The 12,954-nt window shown below is 40.3% G+C and overlaps 1 protein-coding gene across 1 annotated transcript in view; it reads left to right on the top strand.

Moving 5' to 3' along the window:
- Positions 1–9,292, top strand: part of MED13L (mediator complex subunit 13L) — a 179,213-nt gene extending 169,921 nt beyond the window's left edge. Inside the window, exons 29-31 of the mRNA XM_042829053.1 lie at positions 2,698–2,859; positions 5,004–5,116; positions 6,305–9,292. Coding sequence (XP_042684987.1) covers positions 2,698–2,859; positions 5,004–5,116; positions 6,305–6,437 — 408 coding nt within the window. The 3' untranslated portion in view covers positions 6,438–9,292. The remainder of the gene's footprint in view (positions 1–2,697; positions 2,860–5,003; positions 5,117–6,304) is intronic.
- The last annotated feature ends 3,662 nt before the right edge of the window (positions 9,293–12,954 follow it).

Here is a 12,954-nt window from a genome sequence, read left to right as displayed (position 1 = left end):
TGTAAAAGATGCCAAGACCATTTACATCTCCAACTTTAAAGTTAATTGTTGCATACAAGATAACTGAGAGAAAGAGAGGAGGCTTTGCTTTGTTGTGGCAGAGCTGTATTTAATCCACTTGTATAAAATTAATTTCAATTAATCCATTTTTCTCTGGAGGATGGGAAATCCCTGCCACAAGGTGACAAGTCTGTGGCATAGAGGTGACATGACAGCGCTGATCGCATGAGTTTCTAAGGGAAGGAGAAGGGAGATAATTGTCCTATTAATAAAACCCTATCAGTTTAAACTTCACAGGTGCTGCATGTTTATGCAAATGTTGTTTTCTTAGTAAAAATTAGCCCAGAGCATATAGTGCTTGTAAGTTACTTTTGTTTGAAGTGGCTTTTATAAAGTTGGTTCCAACATCAGTGGTTACTTAAAATGCAAATCGTTTTTGGTAAATCAAGGTACTTCTTGAATCAGCCTTAGTTTGATGGAACTCTTACTCATGCCATTTAGCTGTGGAAGAGAATTAGTTCTTCTTCAGTCTTCCATTAAAAATATGGAGAAATTTAAGGTGCTTCATAATTTCCTGCAGAGGAATTTTACTCTAGAAGCAGTGCATTCACAGCAGCATGTCACTTCTGTTATAAATAACACAATATTTTAATAAAGAAATAGGCTTTTCTGGAAAAACTGGATAAACTTCATGCATTTAAAAGTTCTCATTTAGCAATCTGCAGTAACTTAAGCAACTGGATCTGTATCTGTGACTGTCACTGGTGGCTCAAAACAGTCTCATCAAGATAAATCATACATCTGGTATGGAAGGAATTACAAAAAGGTGTACATGCAGCTAACATATTTGACAGTGAATAATGATGTTCCTAATGATGCTTTCTGTTTAAAAAAAGAAAAAAAAGGTCATTTTTCTAAATTTAAATATCCCATATCCTCTTAAGAATTCTCACTCCCTGAAGATGACTGATTTTCAGGATTACAAAATGTCACTTTCACTGCCTGGAAGGAGAAAGTCCTCCCTGTGTTTTCCTTGTAATCTCTGCCAAAGTGCTTCAGTGGTCAGCTTAATAATGGATTGTGAATGAAAGTGAAAAGTGAAAGATCACTTTTGCATCAGCCACAAAAATGCCAGTACTGTATTTTGTGATCACAGTATACAACCACCTTGCTTTTTGTTAATGCACCAATCCACTTTTCAAAGGGTAACTAATTTCTGTCTCTGGTTACTCCAGCCTGGTATGTGGGCAAATTAAAAGTTTCGAATTCTGTTACCAAACCCTCCAACCATAAATCACAGCTGAGCACTCATTGCATTATTTAGCTTGTTCAGTAATCTCTATTCTCTGCCACATAGAGAAAAATGCATTTAAAAAACTTATTCTCCGTGGAACTCCATCCAAGTGCCTTAAGAAAAGCACTGAAAGGTTAATGACCAAAGGGCTCAGAAACTTGGACGAGCCATTTCTAGATGAACCTGTCACAGTAATTCGGTTTAACCATTAATGACTGCCTGGTAATTGACGTGTAATTTTTGGTTTTAAAAAAGCAACAGTGTGTGATCATTACCTCGTGGGGCAGGGAAGGTCGAGCCTTCGTCCATGTAACCCATAATTGATTGCTGCACTTGAACAGTGTAAGCCCTGACTGCTTAGCAGCCAGTTTCAAGGTCTGCTGTTACACTTTCCAACCGCCCACAGCCAGGTGAGCTGCAACCTTCTCTGGGCTTTATGGACTGTTTAACTTCCTCTGATTACTGAGCAAGATACTACTGGTGGAGAAGGACCTGCTTGAAGGGCTAGCATTGAAGGCTTTGTGATTAAGCCAGTTTCTGTTCAGTGAAATCTTCTTTACCTATTGACTTAAAATGGATTAAATGGACTGCCACTTCGGTTCTTCTGAGATATGTTTCTAGCTAAAATACACAACAGGCTTTTTTTTCCTCCCTCTCTATGAAATAAAAAATGAAAGCAAAATAATAAAAGTTGATTTTAGGAATGTACTTTACTGTGCAAAGGCAGTCACCTTTTATTTCTGATGCCCAAGGAGCCCTTTGTAGGTTTGGTAATGGAGTTCATGATACATAAGGCTTTATGTCTTTCTCTACAGAGGTAAATAAGTTCATACCCAAGTGTTCATATTCAGCAGCCTCAGGTATGGAAGGTTCATCTGTCATGCCTTTAGACTGCAGGAATACAATCACAGATGTATATCCTGACAGGCAGCAACCCAAGTTTGATAAAATTGGTATTAAAGCCTTTTAAAATCGCTTAGCTCCTATCTCTTAGTAACTGTTTTGTCTCTATGCAAGAATATGAGTAGCTAATACTACAAAATACAGTATATAAATAAATGATGCAAATAGGAAGGCAGGACAGCTGTGTTTTTTTTTTTTCCTACACTGCATCTCTACTTGGCAATACAAATATAAAACAGTTTCTTCTGTCCAATACCTCTAAGTTGCTCTGTAGCAGCCAGCTCCCCAAAGCTCAACACAACTTGCTGTTGGGTGATCCTGCAACACCAGCCTGGAGAGCCCAAGTGCAAGGGAGAAAGGAAAGCACAAAGATTCACAATAATTACAGTGTAGCTCCTTCATACCAAGACAGAACCTGATGATTAGTAAGCAAGATGAAAGTCATTGGAGGGAGATGTCATGACATAAAGCGACAAATGTGCCTTGAATTCTTATTTCAGAGCCAAGGGGAACGTCTCCTCTCCAGAGAAGCCCCTGAAGAACTGAAGCAGCAGCCTCTTGCTCTTGGATACTTCGTGTCAACTGCCAAAGCTGAGAATCTTCCACAGTGGTTCTGGTCATCCTGTCCTCAGGCACAAAACCAGTGTCCTCTCTTCCTGAAGGTCTGTCTTGCTGTTCTTTCTTGGTGGAAGGGGAGGAAAAATTGTGTTTAGATCCTATATGTTTCCTTTGAAAATGACAGCTTTGTTTACCTCTACTGACAGTACTAGAAATAGCTAAGAAATCCAGGATGTAAATTCACTGAAGACAGCTGGCTATTAGCATTTAATCTCTATTACCTGAAAATTGAATAGTTTGGCATCTGCTAAATACAGAATCATCAAAGCTGTATCCAGTCTTTCCCAATTTTAATTTCTCAAATTTCAGTCAGCCCAAGACAGGAGAGGCATACTTCTTATCCTGCCATGATCCAGTCATAATACAGAGATTAAAAAGTTAGAGAGTAGCACTCCTGACAGAGCATCTACTGTCTTCTGGTCCTGTTTCCATAGATGTAGAATTTGCATGGTGTTGTCAGCGGTGTCAAAGTGTATGTAGAATTTGCCAATCCAGAAGGTTGCTATTTCTTGCAAGAAGTACTGGTGTATTGCTTGCAGGAGCTGAACTGGTTCAACTACTACAGATTAATTCATCCCAGTAGAGTGACATGCAGTTTCTTACTGGGATGTCAGGTAGTGAGTTTGGAAAAAAGGTGAAAAATCTGCCTTGAATAGAGTCATGTAGATACTCAAGCAAGCAAAATATAAACTAATTAAGATAGTAGATTTTCTTCATCCATTCTTAGCTTAATTAACAAATACAAAGCATTTCTTGAAGTCTTGTAGCTAAATTCTCTCATATGTGTCTATCAGGCAGTTATCAGAATAAAGTTGTTCAATATTTCTCAATTCTGTTGCCAAAAAACCATTTTAGGACTGATTTAGGATGATTGTTGCAATCTGTATGGTGGGCCTTATGTTCAGTATAGCATCCACTGGCAAAGTGCTGCAGTACTCAGTTAAATGAGATCACCTACCAAATTCCCCACATTTTCATGGTGACTTTCCAGAATTATGTGCTTTGCTCCAAACATGTGGAATAGAGCTCTCAAACTGACATGAAAAATAAGCCACCGTATTTTTGGAGCTAGAGATGAAATTTTACCCTAAACTTAAAACTGCCTTTCTTTGTGAGTGAGTAATAATGCAAAAACTATGTTTTGGTTCCAGCTCTAAAAACACAGCAGAGCTCTAGGCAACTCCATGAATTCCTTCTGTAAGCCTGTGCTAGATTTTTGTACTGCAGAGAAGGAGCCACCACCCTTCCCCCTTAACCCAATGCAATTGCTTTCTCAGATCCAAGCTGAATTAAATGTTTAATTTGACTTGGAACGTACTGTTTTGGTTTGGACAATTTTTTAATAAAAGCAAGGGGCTGAATTCGTGCAGTAACTTGTAACAGCTCAGAGAGCAGCTGGTGCTGTCTCCTTTGTGCTGCATGGTGCTGCAGTTAGGAAACCTGCACAGCATGTGAGAAGTACACGTTTAAGTCATCTCTGTCTGATTTGGATTAAGCCTTTTTGAGCTGAAGCATTCCACCTCTGAGGTGCATGCCATAACTGGAGAAGCACAAACTAGAGGTTTTGCCCCAGCAGGCCGTGTGGCCTATTGAGCTACCCACTTGAAAGGCTTGCATGGTTGCCTCTGTCCCTGGCACGTGATCAATATGAAATCCCTTTTCTGCTCCTGTGTAAACTAATGCACAAACCTCACCCCAGAAAGAAAGATGAGAGCTATTCAGAAAATACGGCAGCAGAGAGCAAGAGGAAGGCTGTGCTGTGTTCTGGTTGGGCATCTCAGTGCATGATGGGTCCGGAACTCTGGGGTGGGTCTCCTAAATGGGAGAGTTTGAAGAATTAGAATGCTATGTTGTTGAAATGCAAAAAGAAACACTGACATACTCCAGGTGTTTTCCTTCATCACTCCTTCCCTGACTGAAATTAAGAGTGGAATTCAGCATGCTTTTTAAAGATCATTAATTCCAATCAGACAAAGCAGTCATTTTATTTGAAGTTTTGAAGTCATTTTATTCATTTATCCATCATTACAGAACTTCAAAATACACTTGATCCTGCTGGGTTCCGCAGAGAATTGCCAGCTGACAGTTCACAATATATTTGTTCGCTGTGAATTTTCCTATATGTTTACTATGTGAAGAGTTAAATTGTTTTTTTGTTGTTAATTTGTTGTTTTTTTTACTTTCACAGGCCTCGTTACATCATCACATCTCCATAGCGCAGACAGATGAACTACTGCCTGCCAGAAATTCTCAGCGAGTTCCTCACCCCCTTGACTCTAAAACTACATCAGATGTCTTGAGGTAATGCCTTCTTGCTTTTGCATTTCATTCCTTGGCTTGTGGGGAACTCAAGAATGAAATTTCAGAGGGACGTTTTTTTGGGCTTATCAACAGTTTACACCTCTATTATGCCCTACACGTGTGTTTTTTGGTGAACAAAACAACATATACCACAGATCCCAAGGCCACAACAAAAGAACTGGTCTTTGAGGGTTACTTAATCACTCTTCTGTCCTACTCTGCAAAGCAGTGGAGTAATTTCTGCCTTACAAAGAGGGCACCTTGGTTTGCCTCCCAAAGATGATTTGGTTTAGCTGGCAGTCTGAGCTGGCCTGTGTAAATAATTATTTTTACTCACCAAATCAAACCGAGTTATCAAAGGAGGTAGAGGTACTCTCCTGATACTCACTATCTTAGGAGGTGGAGTGTAAAGGAGACACTTCCTGAATCAATACAGCACTATATATCCATCCTAGTGCAGAAGTTAAGTAGAGGGCTGTTTGCCTCTATGTCACCTGTCAGGCACTGAAAATAAACTTTAATGAGACAGAATATAAGGTCAGACCCACCAGTGGACAAACGTGTACATTGCTACCAAGCAGAAAATACCAACCAGTAGGAACCATGAAAAACAACCTATTTAACTCAAGTTGGTGGTATTATGTAGTATTCTAGATTTCAGTTTGCATCCTCTTAAATAAAAAGGTGATGCTTTGGGAGATGCACAAGGAAAGAATGAGATACAACGAACACAAGTTCAGACATAGGAAATTCTAGTCCGACATAAGGAAAAGTAATTTTGTTTTTTTTCTAAATTGTAATCAAACACTGGAACTGTCTGTGGAGCCTCCATCCTCAGAGATGTCCAAGAATCAGGTTTTTTAATACAGCAGTAGAATAAACTTCCAGAGGTTCAGTCCAATGTAAATTTCTCTGAAGATTCTGTAATCTCTGCTGTTTGATGGGAAAGGGCCTGGAATCAAATTGTGGGTCGAGTACAAATAAACTGAGAACACAACTTACCCCCCACCCCTACCTGGCACGCATTTTGTGCTCAGTTTCCTACTTTGCATGCACCACAAGCATTAATATAGTCCCTTCCACAATGCATCACCAGGAAAAACAGAGATAAGTTTCAGTCAAATCTTCCAGAAAAAAAAAAGAGAAGTAAAATTCCAGGTTCATTTTCCCTGCATTTCTCTTCCACAGGTTCGTTTTGGAGCAGTATAATGCACTGTCCTGGCTTACGTGTAACCCTGCCACTCAGGATCGCAGCTCCTGCCTTCCTGTCCACTTTGTGGTGCTCACTCAATTGTACAATGCCATCATGAACATACTTTAATAGATAGAAAAGCACTTGTTCTTCTGGCTTATTCTCCCCTTTACCTGAGAAACGTGCCACAGTCTGCAAAGATCACAGTTTTGCTTCTCTTCAGACCAGTCCTGTGCTGTGCTTCTGTTCCTCCAAAAGCACATGTGAATTCTGCAGTGTTGAAAAGTAAAACACCCATTAACATCTCTGGCAGCTTCAGTCCAATTCTGGGAACATCCAAGAACAGTGAACACAGAGTAACCTCAAGTCGGCGTTAGTTTGGCAGCCCAGTAACTACTGGTCAGTCTGATTATTACTTTTTTTAAGATTATTTTATTTTTTTTTAAGGAAGACTCCAATATCTTTTTGGATTAGGAACTCTGCTGAACAACCGTAAGCAGTTTCAGCCCCACAAGTGAAACCATCGTGTAGTGACTGCTTTGGGCTGCCCAGAAGTTCTTTGTTCTTTGGTCATCGTTAACTGGGACTTGGCAGGAAAAGAAAATGCACACCGTCGTGGTCTTGTATGAATATTGCAATTTTCAGTCTACCTGGAGTTCCTGTCAGAGTGGATTGGGATGAATGCATGCATTTGTTACCTGTCCATGTAGATATGAATGGTCTGGAGATATTTATTTTATTGTTAGGTTTGGGGAGGGGAGGGATTAAATTATAAAGGACCAGGAACAGTAGGATATCTTAAAAACCCAACTCCGTTCCACCATTTATCTACATAAAGGGTTATTTATCTACATACCTCTCGCTCTTCTGACCTAGAAATCAAAAAGCTAATAACAATCAAAGTCCCACGTGGGAAGGGGAGCATGTCCTGATAAGGATACACTTGTGTTTTAAGGAATTCTCACCTGCGTTTAGCCTGGTTAAAGCAAGGAAAGGCCAGCATTTAATGAAGGATAACACTACCTAACAGAAGAAGAGAGGTAGGGAGGAAAAATACTTTAAAGCCCTTTAAAGGGTGAATGGAAAGTGGTAAATTAATCTATTGTAGAGCTATGATTGAAATATATTTCCAGTAAATTTAGTGATGCTAAAAAGCTATTTACTGAAACCCAAGTCGCCCTGTAATTCTGGGCCGACTCGTCCATGTACATATCCAAAAATGTGCTTTTTGTTTACACGAAATCAGTGACAAATCTGGTGTATTTTTTCTGACTATAGGAATATTATTTCAAAGAAATAATTTTAAAAAGAAAATTATATCATTAAATTAGTACTTGAAGTTCTACCGCTGCGGTGGAAGAGTTACTTTGTGGAGTAAAATGATCGCCGTTCGAAAGGTCAATGGCTAATTGAAGTATTTTTACGACTCCTTCATTCCAGGCTCCGAGGGGTTTATATTTAAGCTCCGTTTTCTGATGTTTGCTGTTGCAGTGTGCAGCAGGCAAGGGCTGCTGTGGGCGAGGGGTCGGGCACTTTGATCAGGCGCTGTGACCCATAGCTGTCTATGGCGGGGGAAAAACCGACACGTTGTTAAAAGTTCTTCCAAAAGACTTTCATGTTCTGGTGGGGAAAAAAAAAATAATAATAATAATAATAATTAAAAAAAAAAAAAAAAGAAATTCTATGATTTTACAAAGTATTTTTCTTGAGATAATGTAAACATTTAAAGCAAATGATATAAGTATCGCTTGTGTCATGGAAGGGTGAAGTCAGAGAAGTAACCTGTAAATGGATGATGTCGTTCTCTGCACCGAACCTCCCGTGTGGGCATCCTCTTTGCAATGTATAGGTTTAAAAGAAAAAAAAAAAAAAAAAAAAAAAATCTGATATCAAACCATTTGTATCTAATGTGTGTACAGTGTAAAATTGACTTTAAAATATTGCAGTACTATTTTTTCTTAATCAGAAGAGAAAATTCTCAAGGCCTTTTGAAGAGCATAAAAAGATGAAGATTGTAAACTTGTATAAAAAAAAAAAAATTTAACTTGGGGAGGAAAAATGTAAAGTAGACATTTGTAATCTTTTACCATTTGGGGGTTGTTTGTTCCCAGGATTCATCGGGACTTTGGATTATGATTGAGTTTGTTCTTTTTAAATGGGCCGTTTTTATCCGGGGGCATTTCTTCCCCAGAAACCTGGTTCTGTGCAGACATGGAAAATCCAAAAGGGCAGCGAGGAGTAGTTTTCATCTGGTGTCTTTTATTTAATTTTTTTTTAAGTTAAGAGAAGCTGGTGACATATTTATACGTTTTTGTGCAAAATAAATGAATGGCAATAGATTTTAAAGAAAAAATCTTATGTACTTCAGTGTGAAAAGTTCTGTATAATATTTCCCTTAAATATGCATTATTTTACTTGTGAGTTTTTTACTGAATTAATCTGAAATGTACAAGCCCTGGCTTTCCTACAGAGTGAAGAAAGTTATTTTATTTTTCTTTTTATTTCTAACTTTGGAAATTCATGCCTAAATCAGAATTATTATTACAGTTGTTTGAGCTAAAGGGAGAGGGAGGGGGGCGGGGAATGTCCAGCATGCTTGTATGTATATTTCAGAACCTTTTTTAAATGTAAAAGCTGTACATTTCTGGGGGAGTTCTGAATTTCTTTTTTGGTTTGGTTTTTTTTTTGGGTTTTTTGTTTTGTTTTGTTTTGTTTTTTGTTTTTCCTCTGAGCATTTTGCAGTGAGCTTCTTTTATATATAGCCGACAATTTGAAAGAAAACAACAAAAAAAAAAAGTGAAGTTCATTTTAAATCTACAGTATATCGCTGGTACAATACACTAAAAAAAAAAAAAAGACTTTGATAAAAAGAAACAATAATAATAAAGACCTCCATTTTAAATGTCATTCATATATACCTTGTGGATGAGAGCTATATACTTTTACACACTTTTTTAGATGAATAAATTATTGAATTACTGAAACTACTGGTGGAGTTTCATTCTTGTGTTTTCTGTAGCTCCTAATTTAAAGCATTGCTGGCGCAGAGGGATTTGCTTTACCAGGTATTGGATCCGTGTGATACAGATGGAACTGAAATGCATTCGAAGGCTCCTCAGTGCTGGTTTGCTTTTGAGCACTTGCTCTGTACTCCTGGGTTTGCTGCGTGTCCATACAGCCACGGCTTCGTCAGTTGCCTTTTCACTGCATTGAGGCTCGTGTTAGTGTCTAAAGGTTCACAGTGCAACAGTGCTGTTAGACTGATATCTTGCCAAATAGAATGCTGCTTCTGCTGAAAACCTTGCCTGTGGTAGAAGGAAACTGGTGCCACCAATGTCAGTGTTGGGATAAAGAGCTGTAAGTCCGGCCAGCTGGGGGGGGGTTGCTTTGGTAATCTGGTGTCACAGTAGCAGCAGGTGGAATTACAGGCAAAACAGGAGAAGCACCTCGAACTCATGTAACCTCCTCCCCCTGTGATAGGATTCAAATAAGTGACGAGCTGGCAGCCCCAGATGAGAAAATACAAAACCAGATCAGATCTGCCACAGCGGGCTGTGCAGAGAAGCAGTAGAATCCCCATCCTGGAAGTGCTGAGGTGTGCACTGAATATGGCAGCCTGGTCTTGTTATACCCAGGACTGGGCTGGACAGCCTTCAGGAGGTCCCTTCAGTCCTAGACATTCTGTGTTCAGCAGGTGCTGAACAGAAGTGCAAAATCTGACCAGCTCACAACTGGAACCCAAGCTTCTGTGGTGCTACACCTCAACAAGCCTTTATATAAAATGAGAGGTCTTTCGTGTCATCTCCTGTAGGAGCAGGTCTGGGAAAAACTTCAATGGAATCTTCAGATAATCCATAATTGCCTATACTTAAAATTACAGATCTGTGACCTCCTGAGGTACTTTTTAGATGCCATGACCATTGCTTTGCTTTTAAGTTAGAACAAAAGCAGGCTAGCACCCACCCCGTACCTCATCACCAGTTCTGGCTGCACCACTGCCTACAGCCAGGCTGTACTGCTGCTGGGTACAACCATCATCAAAATCAGGTGAGACCACTTCCAGAGGACCAGAATGCTTTTAAAATGCTTTTAAAAACTGGTCTTGTGGCTCTTTCTTGTGAAATACACTTCAGAAGTTCATTTTCCATGGGGAAAGTTGATGCCACTCTCACAGTTCTGTGACTGTATCGAGGAATTACCACTCAGTTTCATGGCTGCTGTAGTGACCAACAGGGATTTCATAAGTTTCCAGTCTACTTTAATTGTTGATGCACCCAATTTCTAAATTTAAAGTCCTACGCAAAAATAGTTCCTTAGATTGATAACTTTCAGAAAAACTTCTGGAAGTTTGTGTCTTTTAGTTCACTTTGCTGTTGGTTCACTGTTAAAAAGCTACGTTGAGTGAACTCACGTGGATTCTCATGGAATCTCTCCGCTTCCACCTTCCCTGGAGTGCTGTGAATAGGGGAGGGGCTGCTGTGAAGCAGTGTCTTTAAAAATGGAGACTGCTTTGTGACCAATTCATTGGCTTTAACAAAAACAAGACGACAAAGAACTACCAGTCCACTGTGCTGTTCCATGGGGAAGAACTGAATAAAAGGCAGTGATGGATGAGTATGTTACTGTGGGAACAGACTTTGGGATACCAACGAAGGAAAGATTTCTAAACATAAGGCTGAAATTAATTTTTTTTTTCCCAATCATCATTTCTATTCTTAGCAAATATCATGGCCACCTGACAACAGCTTAAGCACGTGTAGAAAGCATCAGAAGCCATGGAAGTAAACATTTGGTTTATGTTCTGTCTCTTTATTTATAGTGGAAATGGAAACAGCCCAAACAGGAAATCTTTGGTCTTTAGCAACAAAGCTGTATTTATAAAATGATGCTGCTTCCACTTCCCTGTTTTGAAACTGAACCTTAACACAGTAACAAATGTTTATGTGGGCAGGCCCCATTTTAGTGCTCATCTACCAGGTATCAAAGCAGCAATCCCCATTGGGTTTTCCAGAGGATATATAAACCTCAGTGGTATTTTAACAAAACCTGCAATGCTCTTCAAAACCATGGAGCAAGAAGACATCCACTTCCATGGCAGGGCAGCTCTGAAGGCAGAGCAGTGCCCTTCCTGGTACCTCCCTGGCCAGGGGTCAGGGCTCTTGCTGTGTTTCTGGATGGGTACTGATCAACCAGTGGGCTAACCAAGCTGTAAAAGCATGTCTTACATGATACAGTGAGCATGCCTTGCAAGATACATGTCATGTACCACTTTGATAAGCATATAAAATATGTTCTTATGTCTGTGTTAGTCTTTTTTTTCTTCTTTAAGAATTGGTTGTTCGGAGAATTGGTTGTTTCAGAAATGAATGGCACTATCTATAACAGCCACAGCTCACTGCATAGACTTTGAACAAGCATTTCTCTCTCACTGTCCTGCAACCAAGAATCTGGGGAAATACCTGCTTGAATTCACAGGCTACCTTTGCTTGCGTCACATAGGCTGGCTTACATCTAGGGTTATCACTGCTAGGCTCCAGCACAGATGTGGGGGCACACAGCCCTGCTGTTACCACCTGTTCCACACCAGGCGTCTCATTTTGCAGCTCTTACGGCACCTCCACCACCACTTCCAGCTGCACTTCCCAGGAATGGGTGGATGCACAGGTTCTGTGCATACATACAGGTTCAGCAGACAATTCATTTCAGAAATACCTTCTTCTATGAGATATTTGTCAGCTTCACAACCTCTATACCAGCAGGCAGTGATGCTCGTTCCAGCTGGCTTCTTTTAACCAACGCACACCAGCAGAAAGCTGCTCCAACCCACCTGGCCCAGACAGCAGGCCCAGATCCTTCACAAATGAAATCTATTTTCCTTACAAAGCAGATAAGACATAAGTTGAAATCCTCCCTTCCCTTGCCAACCTACCAGTTCTACCTACTGATTGTTTTTATTTAAATATAACTCTAACAAGGCAATGTCAAATGGTGGTGCAGCTCTGGGCATGAGCAGTGTTGGGAAATGCATCACAGCCACCTCAGGTTTTGGAGAACTCCCCACCATTGGCTTCTAACCTCCTGACCCCAGCTTTACAGAGCAACACATACACTAGAAAAAGAAACTGTAGTTATAAACTTTGTAGCTGGGGCAATACTTTACACAGCCTTGGTAAGCCAACCATTTGGGTGGTTTTTTTTTTTTTTCATTCCCTGTGGTTTCCTGCAGTGACAGCTGTGGGCTGGTCCCATTCATCACATCTATAATATTCTCTGCGCCAAGTGGTGTTGTCCCCAGCATGAAAAAGCGAAAGTCATGCCCTCTTTCTTCCAGCAGGGGTCACGTTTTGATGGCAAATAAAACTCCGGATTGCTAACGGCGCCGGCTCAAACAACCCTGAATGAAGCCGGCCGCTTAGCGAGCTGCTCATTAAAGGTCAACCACGCGAACAGGTGCGGGTTCAGTGGTCAGAGCGTTCCAACCCTCCTTGTAATCGGTTTCAGTGGTAATTTCATTAGTGCCTGGGGAAAAGACAAGCGCGAGAGAAGCAGGTGATGGGGTGAGGGACGTCTGGTGGGGAGAGAGAGGCTGTTAATCCCGGCGGGGTAATGACCCATGGAAGTGCTAAAAGAAAGGTGCAGTGCACGG

The sequence above is a fragment of the Centrocercus urophasianus genome, unplaced genomic scaffold (assembly GCF_019232065.1).
Source record: "Centrocercus urophasianus isolate 14NV4802_14NV808 unplaced genomic scaffold, USGS_Curo_1.0 seq_30, whole genome shotgun sequence".
Taxonomy (NCBI): Eukaryota; Metazoa; Chordata; class Aves; order Galliformes; family Phasianidae; genus Centrocercus; species Centrocercus urophasianus.
This window is presented reverse-complemented; position numbering and strand designations above follow the sequence as displayed.